Raw genomic sequence first — 19,680 nt, forward strand, 5'->3', positions numbered from 1 at the left:
TTTGGAGCTAGACACCACAGACTAAATTTAAATGTGTTGTGTTTGGGATTAACAGGGAATAAAACCAAAAAAATTACAACTATTTTTCATAGACAAAATAGTTTCTAAGTTAATCTCTTTCAGAAGAGTTAAATAAACACAAAAAAAAAGGAAAAAACTTTAGTTCTGATTGCATTTTCGAGATCAAAAAATAATCTTGTAAGTTGCTCTTAACTCACTGTCACAATATATGATTTTTGCTTTTTCTTCTTTTCTTCAAGATTCCTTCTTTTTAATTTTTATATTTCACTTAATCTAAAAACATGCATAAAATGTTTGACAACTATTAAAATATTACAGTTCCATTCTCCATATGAAGAGCAGTATCTTCTCTAAAGTCAAGTGGTGTCAATTTACAATACCTGAGGATGGCCCCACAAGACTTTTACACACCAAAAGCTGGTGTGTGTGGTTTATAAAGGCTTTAGATTTCAGCTGTATGGTTTTAGCTCTTTGTATACTCCAAGTGGAAGGTTCCTCTTTGGGACAGGATCTGGTATCTCACATGCATTTAAAACTGAAAATGTCAGCCTAGAGCTCTGTTTTCCTTCTGTTGGTAATAATAAATGAAATGGACAATGGATAATGTTTAAAAGCTTCATTCTGCCAAATCTTAGAAGTAGACAACAAATTGATATTTTTCTGAACATTTGTGAGGCAGGAAAATCAAGGTGTCATTACTATTTACACCATCATCTAATGGATATAATTACCTAACACTGATTGCAGGGACTAATCTCATGAGACCCTTATTCTTGGCATTTGAGCTTCAAAATATTAATGAGAACATGTAACATTATACACTTCTAATCATTTCCATAAAGACCATTATGTGGCAGAGACCTGTATCGTCTCTGTGGAGTGACAGCGATGTCACTCATTCAAGATAAACACTTTTAGTTTGTAAATATTTGGGTTCCTAAGTTTTTAGCACGATAGATTATGGATAACCTGGAATCAATTACTCAGGGTAATGAAGTTCAGCTGTAAGACAAAAACCAATTCCTATTTGAGTTTGATGACTGACTCCTTGCAGGGGTTGTCTTGATTTCTCTAAGGAGATAATTGACCAGATTAATCAAGGGATAACTCCTCATTGACTATAACTACATGACAAAGCATTTTCTTAGTAGTGAAAGGTCCTTCTGTCTACCAGGGGATTGCATCTCTAACTGTTTGATTCTGAAAACTCTTCTGGGTGAAGTAGACATATAAGCATTACAGAAGAATTACATGTCACATTGGAGCCCACCACTGCTGTGCTGTAGTCTGAGCTCTGGCACGCAGTTAGAGCTGAGTGACTGATTAGAATTGGATTATCTGGCGAATTTCATGTCTACTTTTGTTTAGAAAAATACTGTGATGGAAATTTGTCCCAATGTCTTGTTTGAAATGCTTATTTTCCAATCTCAATCAGAAGAACTGTTCACATATGAACAACTGTGATGTCTGTCTGTTCAGTGTTTGGACAATTGGAATGAAAATTGGGTTTGGCTACCGTAAATAATTAAAATTAATTACAATTCTTTTTTCTACTTTTGCAGTATTTATTTTGATATATCCTTTTTCTGTAAAGAGTGCTGCCAGCTCTCTGTTTTGCCATGGTTGAGTGTTCAAAGAAAGCAAATACATGTACAAGAAAATTCTTTAAAAGTCTTTGCCTTCCAGTAACTATCTACCATTTTTCTGTTTCATTTGAAGATAACCTTTGGAGGCATGCCTTTTTCTGGCAAGCCAAGTTCTAACAGTAGGAAAAATTTCAAAGGCTGCATGGAGAGTATCAACTACAATGGCAATAATATTACTGACCTTGCCAGGAGGAAGAAATTGGAACCTTCAAATGTGGTAAGATCATAATTTCATGGTCATCTACCCTTTTGCTTCTCCTTCTAAAGAAGACTAGAAGGTTTTTGAGGTTGGGTAGCTGATATTCTCGCGATATACTGCAATAATATAAAACACAAAACAAATTTTACCACAAATCCAAAGATCTTATTGTTTGTACATTTGTGACTTTAAAAAAAATTATTATCATGTATGAACATTTTATTGCTGGGGTCTTGTTTCATCTTTAAAAAATTTACCTTTAGTGTAAGTCAAATAGTTTTGGTTTTGTTTTTTTAAAGAAAATCAACTGAAGCAGTAAGTGCTTTTTTCCTTTCTTCTCAAACTATAGTAGTCCAAAACCAGCGCAGACAAGATTTATTGTTAAATGAATAGCAGATTTCTTGTGGCTTTTAAATCCTGGTAATATTCCATCCCTGCTGAGCTAGTTGGATTGCTTTAGTGCAAAATTCTTTGGATGAGAATGCTTCTACAGTCTTTTCTGATACGTCTGGAAAACCTCAAGATATTATATTTGAAAATCGTTATTTGCTTATTAGCCTTACAAAGGTTATTAGCATTTTACTCTATTTTTGCTGAAGCTTAAGTGTTCGTAGCTGCTTTCTTGTTCAGACTTGTGCCTTTATGGGCAGGGTGATTAAGAAAGAATGTAATTTAATTTCTCTGGTTTCAAAGTTCTAAGTGTTTCTGAAAATGCTTGCTGGCATATAAAGTCATGTAGGTAAGAAATAAATGTATTATTAACGTGAGTTTGAGATGGTTTGAATAATTTTTCAAGGCTTTCTTGTCTACAAGCTTACATGCTTCACAAATTCCTACCAACAATATGTAGGTTTACACAATTTCATCATGCTTTATGTAATAAATTGTTAAGATATATATATGCAGTGATGATGTCATTCAAAAGATTGATTATCCCTGGATAGTAAAACTGAAGCTTCATGTCATTGTATGACTAAATGGTCAAGGAAATCCAAAGAATAATCATGAGTGTGTGATGTCTGCCTATATAAGCTCAGTAATACAGCCTGATGTCTATAACCTTTTCTACACATAAATTTCATCAGTATTGTCAAAGGCAAAGAATACAATATATATTCTTTTTATTAAGATTCCAGTTTTAAATTTTTTTCAACCCAATCTAAAGAACTCCTAAACTTTAACTTTTTAAATATTTTTATCATAATTACATGAAATTTCCTTTCTGCGAGGCATTTTCAGCTTTAACATAAGCATGATTTTGAAAGATGAATGCCTGAATTTAAAAAGAATCTTTGTGCAGGAGCAATCTTTCCAATGTGCTCAATCAAAAGTTAGTAGGACATATTGTTAAAGCCTCTTTCTGAACAGAAATGTTGCTTAAGAAGTTCCTAGAGTGCAAATCCTGTCATTTAAAGTCCTAGCCTCTCAAAAGTGTAACATAGCTAGCAGGCATGTAAAGTCTCTGAAAAATTTTATTTCATTTTGTTTCTGACTTTGTTTGGTTCTTGACTTTTAAAATTCTGTTATCCATAAAATGAAAATAAAATCGACACAAGCAGCTCTGGCAGTATTAGTACCACATCAAGAGGTGATATGCCAGTTTAATTTGATGCTTCTGTTGATTTCCAGTTCTGAGAAAGACTAGAAAAATAGAAGTGACCTTTGTTTTCAGTAGAAATACTTAAATTGCTTCAGCTCTTCAAAGGCAAAATCAATTTTAGTCTAACTAAATCAACATGGATTTTTATGTTTTTACAAAAACATTTTTCTCCTAGTTTTTAGCCTGATTTAGCAAGAGAAATAGACTTTCTTGAACCTATTGTTGTTGTTAAGCATGTTTATGATGATGGCACTCCAACAGGGATCCAAGCAATCCAACAGGGATCAAAGCTCCATTGTAGGAGATTCTGTACAAACACATAACAGGAGACACCTTCCCCTTAGAAGGCACCACACACACAATATAATGTGGCTGAATACAAGCAAAGTAATCAGTCTGGTCGTGAGAAGTATTACAAAGAAAGGATAAATTCAGAGAAAAAAACGTTTTTAAAGGGGTTTGAAACAAAAGCAAATAATATTCCTAGATGAAGGCAGTTGAATTTCAGAAGTTACACATTGAAAGGGACTTGACAAATTTGAGAAGGCCCAGAAAATCAGAGATGGTAAGAAGATGATGGTCTTTGTTCTTCCCTGAACAAAATTAATTTTTAAAAAATTGTGTCTCGTATACATACATTTTATTAACAAAAAAGCAGCATCAAGCACCTTTTGCTTTGTTGAAGAGTAAGGATAAAAATACAAATTAAAAGTATTTTAAATTTAAATAAAGTCATATGATGACTTTAGTAACATATTTGATTTAGATTCAGAAAGTCAAGGGGAAAAATTATTTTGATTCTTTTGTGATATTTAAGATGGCATTGGTGTATGGTGCATTGCCCACACTATACGATCCATCCTGATTTAACAGGTAGTATAGTCTTAATAAACTTATTACCTGTCTTTTAGGAGCTTCCTATTCACTCAGTGGATCTTTTATTTGGGAAAGGTATTTACAGTAGTATTTTACACGAGGGATTATGTTTGAATGTGGATAGGCAAAATTGATTTATAAGTAAACATTAATCTAATTTGCCGTACAGATGAAAGATCATGGTGCACGGCTCAAGCTACACAAATTAAGTTGTTTTTACCTTTTCCCTGCCAATGTAGTATGAAAAAGTCTCTAATAAAGCCAAGAGTTTCAATATAAATGCACAGTATATATTTGACTTCCAGATGTCATTGCCCAGAAAACTATTCAGTAAGTCACTCTGAATCTACAGAAAATTATCTCATTCTCTTTGAAAAATGAAGAGGCTATTACAGAGACAAGCTGCAGATTAACTCGAAACCTTGACCTAGAACTAGTGAGCAATCTATATAAGATGGGCTGTACTTAAAGAGGAGTCATCTTGTGAACTACAGTCATAGAAGGGATCAATAATCCAGTTCATATTAATCTAAATAGCTCAGTAGGGAAAATGCTAACTAGCAGGGAAATTAGAATTAGGTGTTACTTTCTCAAGAAATGTTTAATGCAGCAAGGCTTTTCATGGGAAATGTGTTCACTGATGTGAAAAAGGATTTGAATGCATTCCGTGCCATTAACATTAATAGGTGTTATGCATGCAAGTATCCAAAACATCAGGATGACAGGAGAGTGTCAATTGGATATAAAAGCCTTCTTGTAACGAGGAAATTGTTAGTTCCTCTTGTTACAGGCAGCAAAAGCAGCTCTTAAAATGTCTAACAGAATGCTCTCTGAGCACTTCTTATTGAGATCTGTGACTGAACCGTGAGATGACGTCTCTCAAAACATGGTGTAGCCTTCTGTGTCTACACAGGACTGCCTTAACTATGTAAGAGAAGCTGTGTCCATGCACAGGGTGACCATTACACTGGCAGTGATAGCCAAGGCTTACAGAGAGTATTTCAGACACTCTACACTTTTTTTTACTGTATGTACAATTTGTGGCTTAAGCACAATCATTCTGTAGCAAACTTGGAAATGTTTAAATTAAAACTACTCAAACAAATGAGTTAACTATTTTGATTTCATGTCTTGTTGGCTAAAACTGTAAGATTAAAAATCTCTAGGCAACTTTTAAAACTCACTGCCCCCCAAAAAATCAAAACAAAACAAAAAGCAAAACAAAACCACAAAAAAACCATCCCAGAATTGACAAGCAGCTTAGCAGGGAAATCTTTACTCTTTACTCATAAAGTAGCTATAATTTCTCTTATCACATAGTTATCTAAATGTTACCTTTGGTTGTGTCAGCTAGTTTTTTTTTCCTAATTCCTTGGATTTGGGGTTTTTTTTAATCTGTGGAACTTGGGCACAGGAAAAGATTGTGACTTGTAATGCTGAGATGTTCTCATAAAATTTAGGAACAAATGTAGGACATCACTTTAAAGAAATCTCTAATTCCAGATTACTGGAAATATCAATGTTCCTTAATTGATCATGGAGGCTGCCAACTTGATAGTATAGTTACTACTAATTCTACTGGCCATTAGAGGTAGACTCAATACAACTTCTGCTGTTCTGCAGAAAAAAAGAAGTTTTTATGCAAAATAATTTAAAAAATTATTCTAGTGGTCAAGAAAATATTATTTTTATTCATTTGTTTTTTTACATAGAAATCCATTATAGGAAGCTGAGTCTGCCAGACCAGTTGTATCTTGCTATTATACACATAAGATGATCTCTGATGTGATGTTCTTTTAAAAAGTGATGGGTTTGGACATTGGAAAATGAGTGCTAAAACTTGCTATTGATGTAATCCGTCATCTCCAATTAAATATAATTACTTAAAAAAATTTACTTAGGTCTTTCCTGCCACACATTTTCAGACACAAAATTCCTATCTTGCTTCCAAATTCCCTAGTTTCCCTCAAGATGAACTGTCAGATGCATTTATACATTATGAGTACAGAAACGTGATATAAAAGTCTAAATCAGGAAGTCGGTAATATGGAATTTAAAAATAATTATGCAAAAAACATGGTGACTGACTTCTACTGGGATTCTGAACACTGCTTAGGTAGACCACCTCTCTAAACATCTATGTACCTCCAAAAATGTTATTTAAATCTTATTTTTATTTTAAATGTAAAAAAACATATCAGAGGAATTGCTATCTTGATTTTAGTCATAATTTCTGTACTGGATCAGAAAAAACGATTTTTTCCCAAATAGAATAAAAATTGCCACCTAATTTCCACCTGCAACAGTGCATGAGAAAGCCTAACCATAGGACAGGATCCACTTTGCCACATATTGTAGGAATTCTTCAGCAGAGGAAGTTTTCCTGTTATATTTGCATTTATGCAGCAATAAATTAATTCTGGACAGAGATTATTACAAAGTATGGTTTTTAAGAGGAAAAGATGGTAATACCCTACAAATATAACCAAATGGTAATATCCTACCAATTTGGTCTTTTGTTGTGAAAAATTCCATGAGAACCAGAGAGAAAAATTCATGTCTCTAATGCTGGTCTTGTTTACAGATACATTTTAAAGCCTTGTAGATCAACAGTTGACTGGATCTTTTTTCAGTTTCCTGAAGAATAATATTTTACAGAGTAGAAACTGCAGTTTCCTTTACAGAAAAAATTACTTACTCTCCAAAAATATTGGTGTTGTTCATGATCAGCTACTCCAAATCCTTTTGCTTCATGGGTTGAAATATTAGCATATGTAATATCATGCAGTTGAAAACATAACAGAGAGGCTGACTGTTCAGGTATTATACATCATTATTTTGGAACATCATGTATTGTATTGATTGACACATTGATATCAGGGTATTTGGAAATCTGCACTCATTTTTTATGCTGTTCTGTTGTACGTTTCTATGGGGACTACAAACAAGGCCAAGTTTATCTGTGATTAATTTTTTTATCTTTTAACCAGAAATAACAATGCTTTCATTTAAGCTTGAGAGACTACAACTCTTCAGGGCCAGCTGCCTGTTATTTTGTGCATGTACAATACAGGACAAAATATAATGGGGCCACTGCTAGAAAAAAAAAAAAAAACAAACAGAAAAATCAGTAACTATTATAGTAGCAACAATAAAGATAACATTAATAGCACATCTTTAGATGCAGTGTGCATTGATCACAGTAGTCTTTAGTTTGAATGAAATCTAGAATACTTTTCTGGAGGTAGCCATGAATTTAGTGGAATCTTACCATTTTGCTTTAGCTTTTTTTTTCCTTTTTGTGTTTTACCTAGGGAAATTTAAGTTTTTCTTGTGTGGAGCCACACACAGTGCCTGTCTTTTTCAATGCCACCAGTTACCTTGAGGTTCCTGGTCGTCCAAGCCAAGATCTGTTTTCAGTCAGTTTCCTCTTCCGGACCTGGAACCCAAATGGACTTCTTCTCTTCAGCCACTTCTCAGATGACCTGGGGAATGTTGAGGTAGACATAAATGAAGGCAAAGTCAGTGTCCATATCAACGTCTCCCAGGTGAAGAAGAACCGGATAGATATCTCATCGGGTAAGTGTGTTTTGTGGGTTTTTTAAATTTGATATCATTTTGTTTTGTGTTGTTTAAAATGATTATGTACCTAAAGACTGGAACAACTTTTTTACAAAATTTTAAACTTATATTGAAACTATTTTAAATTGTTTACTGTTTCATTGAGTAAGAGGTACAAGTATGTTAAAGTAGTTGTTAGATCAAAAAAAAAAAAAATATTAATGATCTTATTCTGTCAAGAAATCACCCCTTTTCTATAAGGCAGCATTTCTTCTTTTTTCTTTATTCCTTTTGTCTTGCACTTTTCTCTGTGAAAATATTTGGTTTCAAAATGGGTGTGTACTCCCTTTCTAGGTGTAGTCGAATAATTAGATTGTTCCTAATATTTTCCCATAACTAGGGAATCTCATAAAAAAAAGAAATCCATTCACACCATAATTATTTGTATGACTTTTTTAGATCCGCATATCTATTCTGAAAACCTTAGATTTATTTCACTGCTTTATTGTTATTTTGTTGCAACGGGCATTTCAGTGCCTATGACATTAATTGTGTGTGTGAACATAGAAAAGGAAAATATGACATCTGCCCAGTAAGGTTGCAGAAAGAATGTTGTTGTTGTACAGTAAATATTTCAGCAAACTTCTTTTTCCCTTCTCCTGCAGGGAATTAACAGATGTCATGATATAAACCTACTGGGTTTTCTAGAAGTCAATATGGTCTGCCTTTGGCACAAAGATTTCTGACTGTTGTGGTCCTATTGATAAAAGGTGCACAGCTTTTTTCATTGGCTATTTCTAACAGCTGAAAAAGGAGAATTTCACATAGTCAAGTGTGCAGCTTTCTGCATGTGTAGGGTATGAATAATTCTATAGGGTATTAATAGACTCTACTGGGAGGAATGCAGCCTGGCTATCACAAAATATTGGACTAACTAAAACTGCAGCCTCGATGCAAGTCTGTTTTGGGTTTCATATCTGCTGTATTTATGCCGTCACCTGTAATAGCATGTTTTTCAAGGAGCAAGTTAAAGTCTCTTAGTCTTTCCTCTATATGCTTCTCATAATTTACACACTTGCTCACATTAGTGGCTTTAATGTCAGTTTTCGAGTTGACATGGGGGCATCAGGACTTCACTCTGGGTCACAGCGTAATGCTGGTTAGAGAAGCAGTAGATGTACTGACTGGTAAGACTCAGGTGAGAGAGCTGTAAGTGGATGCTCAGGTGGCAGAGTCTTGTTCCTTCACAGCTCTGCAGTTAAGGTGCTCATATGGAACAGAGTTGTGGTTTGTCTGGTTTAGGTGTCACAATTTCCCTTGAATACCTTAAAGTTGAATGCACTGACTCAGGGTGCTCTAACTTAGCAGGTACAGATTTCAAATAAACAGGAGGGTCTAACCTCCCAGTTTTTCAAATACAGTTGAATTCCCACTTTTCTCTCTGCTACCTGGGCACTGCTAATCTCCTTACCTAACTATTGCCTTATGAAGTGCTTCTTGATGACTAGGAGGGTTCAGACAGTAGGAGAAAAAGGTTTTCTTGTTGACTTGATATAACTTTTATACCTAAATCATGTGAGCATTTTATTTAAGGAGAGAAAGGCAGCTACAACTTTATATATTTTGATGACACTTTGCAAAAGTAAAAATGAAATACTTACGCATAGAACTGCAGTGAATGAAGAGATACAATACTCTAAATGACCAAATAAAAAGCAGGAATGCAAAGCATTTAACTTCTGTGTAAATAGAGTGATCATGAGAAGTTACATAGCTGTGGGAAAACATTTTGATAACAGTAGGTGATTCATTGGAATCGTGAAGCAGACATTGCTTGCATTTAAAATCAGAGAAATGGAGAGCTGCCATCAGGCACTCTGCTCTCAGCAGTTTTCTTTGTCTCCCTCCCTTCCTTGCTGTCTGTTCAGTTTTTGTCAGGGATAATTTTTTTATGGTGTTAGCAGATCCCAGCTAGAGTCTCATTTCATGTTATCCTTTGGTCTTCAAAAAGGCACTTAATTGTTCCTTCATTTATTTAACTGCATGTCCTACCTGCTGGAGATTTCACTGTATTCAATTCTTCATTAAATTCTCTGTCTCTTGATCAATTTTATTCATCTTTATTGGCAGGATAAGTCATCCCACTACTTTATTCTTAGAAGAAAACTACTGTTGGTATAATTATTAAAATGGTCTTGTGTATCTGAAGCTTCTTCTCACATTGTTTGGGGTTCAAAATTATCTTTAGTATGAGACATTCCTACTGTCTGTCATGCTTTAGTTACCTCTCTCATTCAGTTGTTACTGTTTTTTCAAAGAAACCACAGTTTATATTTGCATCAGAAATTTCTAGAAAATTTTCTATAGCTCACTTCTGGTTTTGGCAAAATATATTTTATTTTCTTCTTTGGTTAGGTTAGGTACCGTTTACCTTGCTGCTCCTTTCATGCCTTCAGTCACTTTCAAGCCATAACTTCAACTCTACATATCTGATAATTAAACCTATCCATATTATGACCATTTCATATTTATTTTACATAGGCTGAAAACAGTTGGAGATGGTTGTATATTTTGCAGTAAATAGTACCTACGATTTTTTTGTTACAACTAAAAAGCAACTGGCTTTTGTGTTGACCTGGCAAACCAGAATTTCAGGTTTTAATTGATCTGTTTGTAAGTTGTTTAAGAGTGATGAAATGACTAGTCCATGACCTGTCCTGGGCTTCAGAAAGGTTAATAAAGAGCTGATAAAAACCAATAATAAATGTTTTACCGTGTTAGTAAAGTGTGCACTCTTGATGCCCATAACAAAATGCTGCGTGTAACAGAGTATTTTACATTAATATGCACATGAACTTTCAGTTTGTATTACATATGAGAAGGACAAAGATGATTAGCCCTTGTAGTTAGACTTACTGCCTGATTTTCTTCAGGAGCAAATTATTTTCTTTTTTTCATCATCTTGCAAACTGTACTTTCAAAACTGGTTTCTAAACAGTAAAAAATGCCTGCCTTGCCCAGCATTCTGTTAAGCATCCAGTAAGCACTGCTTAGCTGTGAACAGACTGGCAAAACTCTTGTGAAAAGTCAATAACTTTGATTTTGCCTTTTTCTTACATTAATCTCATTAAAATGCTTCCACCATTTGATTGATGAGAGTTATATTAATAAACTTGTGTTTAGTAAGAGGAAAATCAGATCCACTGAGAGCGGAAATAAAGATTTAATTAGAAGAAATAAGCTACTGACTGTGCAGAATTACAGAGGTGAAATACTTAAAGCTTGTGTATAAATCAAGAGTTAAACATCCTATTGACTTTTTCTCTGCAAAGTAAACTTTGATTAATATCTTTACAATTGTGTATGCCCCAGCATGGGGATTAATATTAGGAAAGAATCTCAGAAAACAGTCAAGAGATTTATCTTTACTGCTCTGTACAGTTTTGGACTAAATTCTTAGTTTTGTCGTTATGAGATTCAGGCGAACTTTCTAGAAATTTACACAAGGGATTGATGGAAGTAATGCTAGGCTGACAAGACAGAAGAAAGATGTGATCTTGTTTTTTGAACATTTTGAAAGCTGATTTCCATTGTAGTTTTGCATATTAAAGGATTCTGATATCCTGCTGCAATTCAAAAGTAATTTAGTTTCAATACATACTAAGAGCCTACTCAGTATTTGTAATCTTGCAATTAGAATAAGTTGTTGATGAAGTTGTTTTTATTTATAAGCTTCAACAAGTTAATGTCTTCTTTCTTGAACACAGAAAAAAAAGCAAGTGGAAAATGTCATATTCCAAAGTAACTCTTGGCTATAAAAACTTTTTATGAACCTTTTCCCAAAGCCATATGCAAATGCAGTTCAGTGCAGGGTTAAGCCACAGCCTGTGTCCCAGTTACCTCCTTTTCTTCCACTTAGTTTTATCTACCTGCTTCAGCAAGGTAACCCAAATTCCTTCGTAATGAAACCAAAGTTTTCTGAAGCTTTCAACACGGGAAAAAATGGGTAACATTAAAAAACACAGCGAGTATTACTTAGCTCAAAGAAACAATAGTAACTTTCAAAACAACACTCCAGAGTCATCATCTAATGGCTTTACGATGCCTTTTTAAAGCAAACCTCAAATCCCTGTTTCAATATAGAATAGAATGTTCTCTGCCTCTTGAGAAAAGTAGGGTTTTCATGATGGCAGATTCTAAAATAATCTCTTGATTTATGCTCTGTTTATTTCCTCACTCATCTTTTCATAGGCAGTTTTGACCTTTCATATCTAAGCATTCTCTGCTCTACTTAAATATTAGATGGTCTATGACGATCCCTTGGACTTTACCCTACAGCACAGATAAGTCATTGCAAAAAGGACGTAATCTCCTTCAGCCCATAAAAAACAGAGAAATTTTCAGTATCCAAAATTTTCTGCCATTCACTTGAATTCATCTGCTTCAAGCTTCTTTTTTCTTCATCCAACTCTATTAGTTAACATCTTGTATTAGCTGCTGCTCAAGACTTCAGTTCTGCTCTTCCTGTCAAGCATAAACTTATTAAACTTGGGATATTAATACCTTTTTGTCATATTTATCTGTATTAAATAAATCAGCCTTCTCCCTGTGGAATCCCTGGGAAGCTTTCCACCCTTCTGTCTTTCTGCTAGATCTCAAGTCATCTGAATTGCAGTTCATTTATATTTTAGACCTTGGGTTAAGATAACATCCTTCAGGTAATAAAATCTCTCTCTCTGACAGATCTAAAGTGGTACTCTTCCAGTGACAATTCCCTGGGGCACTTTATGTGGGAATCAAGAAGTATTTTTGCCTTAGTGGTTAAATGAAGGCTCAAATAGGGAATGTGTATACACAGAGCACAAGTGCACTTCTGGTGGGAAGATAAAATTTCCCACCAGGTCTTCCTCACATTACTGGTAGTAGATTATACACTGAATGTTATTAAGTGGAGGCACATACCCCTGAAGAACTTGTCAGCATGATCGAGATGAGAGACAGAAATTCTGCCCATGAAAGACAGAATGATGACTTAGCATCAGGCAAGTCTGAATATTAGAAACTTAGATAGCCAGGTTTATGCCTCTGTTTCTCTCTGCATATTTTTGGCTATTGACCTTAAGCAGTGAATGCAGCTACATGAAGAGGCATTTGTGAGTTTGAATTTCACAGAACTGAGACACAGAAGTACTTGAAGTAGTTATTTTTATGACACATTTTCCCTGTAGACTGGTTGAGCATGTCCATACAGTAGACTCAAACCAATCAGATCAAGAAATAGAGTTCCTGATTACAGGCTTTCTTTGTCTAAGAAAACTGATGAGTTTAGTTCAGGAGTTTGTGAATTCTGCTTCATCAGTCACTGATTTTCACTGGAGAGTTGCCTAAAAAGGACAAGGTATGCATTCTAAAGCATAGATGGTACCTTTTTCAGATATTTCCCTGAGAGCAATGGAACTCTCTATTGGTTGCACTTTTGCAAGGATGGAAGAACCCAAGAATCAATAAACCAGGGTGTTGTTCTTGATAAGCTTTCTCAATTTATGCTGGAGACTCAAGTCCAGTTTACTTGTTTTGGTCTCATTTCCTCTGGCCTGTTGAACAGAGTTAGATGGGACCTTGCTGATCACTATTTTAGCATGAAAGATGAGATAAGGCTTTTTACAACTATTGTTTGAACACTCACTGTGTTGCACTGAATTTCTTTCAGGACAAAACCCCTGAAATAGCCAGTGGTTAAATGATAATCCTAACTTGCTGCTAAAACAAGCATAATTTATGTGAGTAAATCTGAACAGAACTAGCTGGAAACATGCCCTTCTAATTCTTTTTTACTACAATAAGTTTGACAGGAAGTGGACTCAATTTTTGTTGCTTTCGATGTTGCCTTTTCTTTCTAAACATGCATCAGCTATTGATAGTCCGGCTCTAGTCAAGTCTGTGAAAATTTTGGTTTTGACTTTAATGAATGGACGATAAGCCCCTTAACTCTGAATGCTACAAGAAGTGCTCAATATTTTGCAGTTACCTTAAGAACATAGATTTTTACTTTGGTGGATTCTCTGTTTACATATTTTTGTTGAATGCAAAAGAGCATAAAAAGACTTGTCTTTAAAGATTGGTTTATCAAGCCAAGGATGCTTATTTAAAACCAGCATTACATCTTGGATCAGAAAGATAGGGTTGTTGGAACAGACATTATAAAATATACTTAAGTTTGCATTTTAAACTCTTCCAGGATTTACATATACTGATTGAAGTGAATATGTGGGAGGTTTTTTTCCATTTTTGCTTTCCTTTTTGATTATAATTGCAAAATAAGAATACGATAGAGAGTGGAGCTATACTTAGATTTGTTGTGTTTATGCACAACCCAACAACAGTATTCCCAGAACACCACGATGTAGTCATATAATATAAAGGGAAATTAAAAGAATGTTTTCTAATATCAGAAAGACTATATATCCAAAATATTATATTCTTTTCTCCAGCATGCTAGTTTGCCATCTCTGCCTCTTCTTCCATACAGGTGGTTCTTGGAGAAAGCCCATTTCCAGGATCAACCAAGGTTTGTCATACATGGCAAACACACAATAAGATCAGCCAGGTCTTTCAGCAATTACACAAATATCTTCCACCACAATTTAAACTTCCTAATTGTGGAAAAACATGGATTCCTGTTAATGACAGGGTGTAGGGGTTCCTGTAAACTTTTCTGTAGGTGTCAGTATTACTGGAGAAATGTGATTGGACTCCTTGCTGTCTTAGCTCTTTATTTTACTGTGTGGCAGATTTAATTTTTATGCAAACTAGTGAGAAAAAGTACAGAATCTATTTGAAGTGTGTTTTTCACTTTGCTGCTATTTGAGAGCAAGGTAGTTGACTAAGCACGTCTCATGATAAGCCAGCATATGATTACCCATTTCTAATAACTCAAAGATATACTGCTGCTGCCTATTTAGTTTGGCAGTTATGGTGTTCTGTAAATGGCTATGAGCAAGTGGAGTAGCAGAAGGTAAAAGGAATGCAGTCACTTTTTAATCAATAGTAGAAGTTGAAGTCAGTTTAAATATGCATAGGTAACATTGTGCATATAGCCACGTGTCAGAGAGTTTACTCAGCTAATTTGCCAACTACAATGAGCAGGAAGTTCACAGATCAGTATGTGGTAAAAAAAGTAAAACCATTTGAATGGATTCAGGAGATGCAGGCTGCTCCTAGTTTCATCTCAAGGTCCTGTTGCTATAACTGTCCCCATTGGACACAGGCTGCATCATTTCTAGGATATCATCTTCCTACAGGATCAATAGTTTCTTCACAGTCAGCGCTGAGATCCAGGAATAGTTGAGTAGTTAGACTGTTCTGGAGTGCATTACAACAGACAGGATGGAGAAAACAGTTCTTACTCTGCCAGTCTGGCTTGCCCTCAAACACATCTCTGCAAGAGTTTGTCCTCTTACAGATTCTTATGCCCCTTCCTTCCTCCTCTACTGCCCCTCCTCCTTCTGCACACACCACAAATCCCAGATATCATTGCTTAAAAAGTGCAAACAATCACAGCCTATGAGGTAACCTTATTATTATTCACCAGTTTATGAAGAGACGCCCATTTTTAGAGTCACAATATTCCCAAGGTGTCTGCCACCCAAAGAAGGACACGCAGGGTCTGGGGGAGAGCCAAGCTGTTGTGGCCATGTAATGCTAATGACATGTCAGGCAGGAGCTGTCTGTGTTTCACAGGGCTTACGCAATGTGGGCATCTGGATCAACAGGATGCAGCCCCAGGGTGAGGATACTGGTCCAGAGACACCTCCACCGGCTGTATAGTGGGATCAGAAATGGATCATGCCTCTGGCCTGGCTACAGAGATGGTAGGAACACATCCTGCCTCATTTCAGAAGCAAGAAACTACAGCAGAGAGGGTTAAGAAGCGAGGAGGTGGTTTACAGATGTAAAAACAAAGGGAAAGTTCTCAGATTTGGAAAAATGGTCTATCATCACCTTATTTACACAAAGTCTGTTGTTTTAGAAAAATCTTTGGTGGGCATAAAACCTTGCTGATGGAGAAAAACAATTGTTATGGTTTAAAAGAAACGAGAGGGAAGAAGGAAAAACACTGGAGACTCAGTCTCCAGTTAGAACATAGGATATTCAGTTTCTGTAAACTTAGAAAAATATTTACAGACAGATTGGGAGATCAAAGGTCCTGAACATATACTATGTAACAATATTTCAAAGAAATGGTACAGAATCTTCAAGCAGTGTGTACAACACTGTGGTGTGAAGCTATCATCTATGTAAATTAAACCAGCCCGAGCCCTTTTCACCTTTTCGTCTTATCCAAATGCAAGGGAAAGAAAGAAGAATTTTCTTTACTTTTAAAGTCAGCATTTGCAGCATTTGCACTTTGAGTAAAACCAGGAATAATAGTCTTTCTAGAGCAAATGTCCTTGTAAGTAATTTGAGTTTTTTGAAATTTTTAATTTTTAATCTTATTTATCACTAATCCTCAGCTAGGTGCTCCACAACATCTCTAGCCTATTGCTTACAAGAAAATAATTAAATTCGTTTTAATATTAAACACAATTCTTTTTCAGGGGGAAACATGACCTAATTACAGGCACAGAACTTTAATTTATGTGCTGGGAACTGACACTCAATATCTTCTTTTTCATTGCTATTCAGGAACCTGAAAAATAGATTATTATCTGTGACAGGTTTCTGGCAGTCCCTCTTGGTTTGACAGTGTTATTTTAGAGAGAAGAGAAAGTCACTTTTGTATATAATGAAAGGAAAAGTTGTCAAGCATTCATACATATTTTATGCTGCATAAAACTTAAGTGCTAGAGGAAAGATTCTGTTTTCAGTCATGCCATTGTAAATTCATGTTGCTTCTGCTGACCTCCAGGCTTGCTTCAATGACACAGAATGGCATCTAGCCCAAAGGATTAATTCCATTTTTTTACACAAGCAATGCAGCTCTTGTAAGTCAGCTGGGCCCTTACTGGGTTTTTTTTGGCTAGCACAGTCATGCATAGCTGTGATGTGTATTTTGGCATTTTGGCATTTTCTACTGACATTGACAGAACTAAAAGCAATTTCTATCAAAGTACTTTCTTGAAATGGCATCAGGAATAGTCTGTATTGTCTATTTTTTTTATTTTTTTTTTGATGGAAGCAGTAACTCTGCTGCAAAAATTGACTTGGGGAGAAAAACATTTTCTGGTTGTATGTTGCTAGCTCTGCCTTTAGTCTGTTCTTGTAAAAGATGGTGAGTCCCTCCAGGCATTTTTGCACGTTGTTTGTTTTCATTTCCAAATGTTGCTGAAGCAGCATCACATGAGCACTGAGGTGAAACAGCAGCCAGAGTAGTTTGGTTTCTGTAAGCTGAATGGAAGATGATATTCTCTTTAAAAAGCTTACTCATTAAGTTCATATATTTGATAGGGAGAAAAAGAATCTCAATTCTCTTACTGTGAGTCAGCTGCTGTAAAATACATAGTCTTTTAGCAGTAACCAGTGTCCACACAGACACTGTTTCACTGAGGAGAAAAGCAAAGTTCTACACATATCCTTCCCTGAGTATTTCCTTACTAAAGGAAAACATATTTAGAGTCATGACTTCACCTATGTTTTTTCCAAGAAATGTGTGAATGTACGATGAATTTGAGGGATTCATTATTTAAAAATACAAAAAAAACTTTGCTTTCTTTTTGCAGATTCAAAGTAGTGGAACATGAGATTGCATGCCCTCAAGTATAAGGGTTTCATTGGTTGACTTTTTGTAGCTTTTTTAACAGCTCATTTTCATAATTAGCACATACATTAAAACAAACTGCCAAGTGGAATCAACTTTTCCAGAGCACTAGCAGGAGAAAATAACATTCTTAACATTCTGGTGTTGGTACTTAGATAATTACCTGTGAAAACAGTAATAGCTCTTGCCATGTGTCTTGGTTCTGGAATTTACAACACAGGGCTGATATTCCTGACTGTACTGAATCTGGGAAAAAATAATGTGGTGCAGAGGAATCTTTGGGAGGCTTAGGCTTGTTTCAAAAGCATTAGAAACAAGTGATAGTTCATCACATTTGCTGTGTCATAAAGATTTGTCATATGCTAAACAAGAATATCTGGTCCAAAGCAAATTACTTTCATCTTTTAAAATATTTCCTAAAGGCACAGAACTGAGCACAACACAGCTCTACCTTCTTTCCCTTCCCAGGTGCCTGTGAAGCATATGCATATATATATATATATATATATATGTATATATATATATATATATATATATATATATATAATATATATATATATATACATATACACACACATACATTTCTACAGAGAGAGATTGAGAGAGAAATATGATGTTTTATTAGCAGCCCTTTGTAAAAACAAGCAAACAAACAAAACAAAAAATATTACTAGAGCATTTATTTAATTTTTCTTTGTCAGGATGACCCTGAGCTACATTTCTATTGAACAAACTTGGAGCACTAAGATTGCTCTTACCTCTTCAACCATTTTCTTTTTTTTCTAGCTTTGAGCAGTACAGTGTGAAGTGTTCTCTTCTGATTTTGTTTGCAGGAAAATGCTGTTATGAATGTGATGTTTGTTTCATCTTTCTTTCAATATTTCCTGCAGCAGGCTGCTATCTTTGGGAAACCTTTGTTTTTTAACTTCATAATTGTGGCATTTTAGAGTTCCATTTCTTACTGCAAGAAAGGATTATAACAACATTCTGTTAATACCATTAGCTAATTTTGCTACTCATAATAAATAATTATGTTACTAGAAACATTATAGTCCAGCCTGTTCCATGTACCTTTCAGCTGGATTAGCATTTGAGTTTTATTTCTTCCCCATGTCAGGAATCTCTGACCAGTGTTATAGGTTATTAGTTTCTACAAAACTATTTTATAATTAGAACAAGGTTTTGTGCTTTTAAATATAGACAAAAAACCCCAATACAGAAGCAATAAATATCTGAAATATGATCATCCAAAAAGAAAAATCTACTTACAACATCCCAAGCAGACACTGCTCTCTCCTGTTGCTCCAGGTGCTCTGCAGCTGGATACAACATCTTAAGTTCTTTTTTGGCAGAAAGACTGAGTGTCCATTACATTTTTTGAAGGTTTCATCAGGCTTTTTCTCCCTGCCATTCCTATCATCATGAATTGGAGCCAATGAAACCAGGATTTTTGTTAGGTAGTGAGCCATTAAACAGTCATATGATAGGAGAATGTAGCAGGTCTCTGGAGAGTTTTGGGTTTTCCCGAGCAGGACTTTTTCCCAAGATTTTCATGTCTTACTTTGTGCTACTGGTATTCCATCATTATTTCTAAGAGTGAACAGAAAAGAGTTGTACCAAGGAAAGAGGTGTTAGATGTCTCATATAACTGTACAATGAGGCAGATAGAGATTGGGAGAGGACTTAAGTCAATGCTGGATAAAGATTTTTGGCAAACATGCATTTATATATGCATAAACAATATTATATTTTTTTATATCTTATATTGGTAGCTCTGCAAGAAGTTAGAAAGAAATGTGCCACTTTACTACTTCCTGATTTCACTGATTCTTTATGGAATCTTTTGTTCTGCTTTGGTTTGTTAACACAGATGTACTACTTATTTCTCAGTTACTACAGCTTCCTTAGAAGTTTCCTAGCATATGGTGCTAAATTCCCATTGAAAAATATGGAGAGAAAATAAGCTTTGCTAATGTACAGGCATTTGCCATGTACAAACAAGTGAAGAATATTGCTTAAC

The 19,680-nt window shown here is 35.1% G+C and overlaps 1 protein-coding gene across 1 annotated transcript in view; it reads left to right on the top strand.

The window, feature by feature from the left end:
* The window catches only part of CNTNAP2 (contactin associated protein 2), a 1,014,330-nt gene that overhangs the window by 490,099 nt on the left and 504,551 nt on the right, over nt 1–19,680 (top strand). Inside the window, exons 7-8 of the mRNA XM_059850210.1 lie at nt 1,741–1,884; nt 7,657–7,921. Of these exons, the coding sequence (XP_059706193.1) occupies nt 1,741–1,884; nt 7,657–7,921 (409 nt within the window). The remainder of the gene's footprint in view (nt 1–1,740; nt 1,885–7,656; nt 7,922–19,680) is intronic.

Source organism: Haemorhous mexicanus, chromosome 1, assembly GCF_027477595.1.
Source record: "Haemorhous mexicanus isolate bHaeMex1 chromosome 1, bHaeMex1.pri, whole genome shotgun sequence".
NCBI lineage: Eukaryota > Metazoa > Chordata > Aves > Passeriformes > Fringillidae > Haemorhous > Haemorhous mexicanus.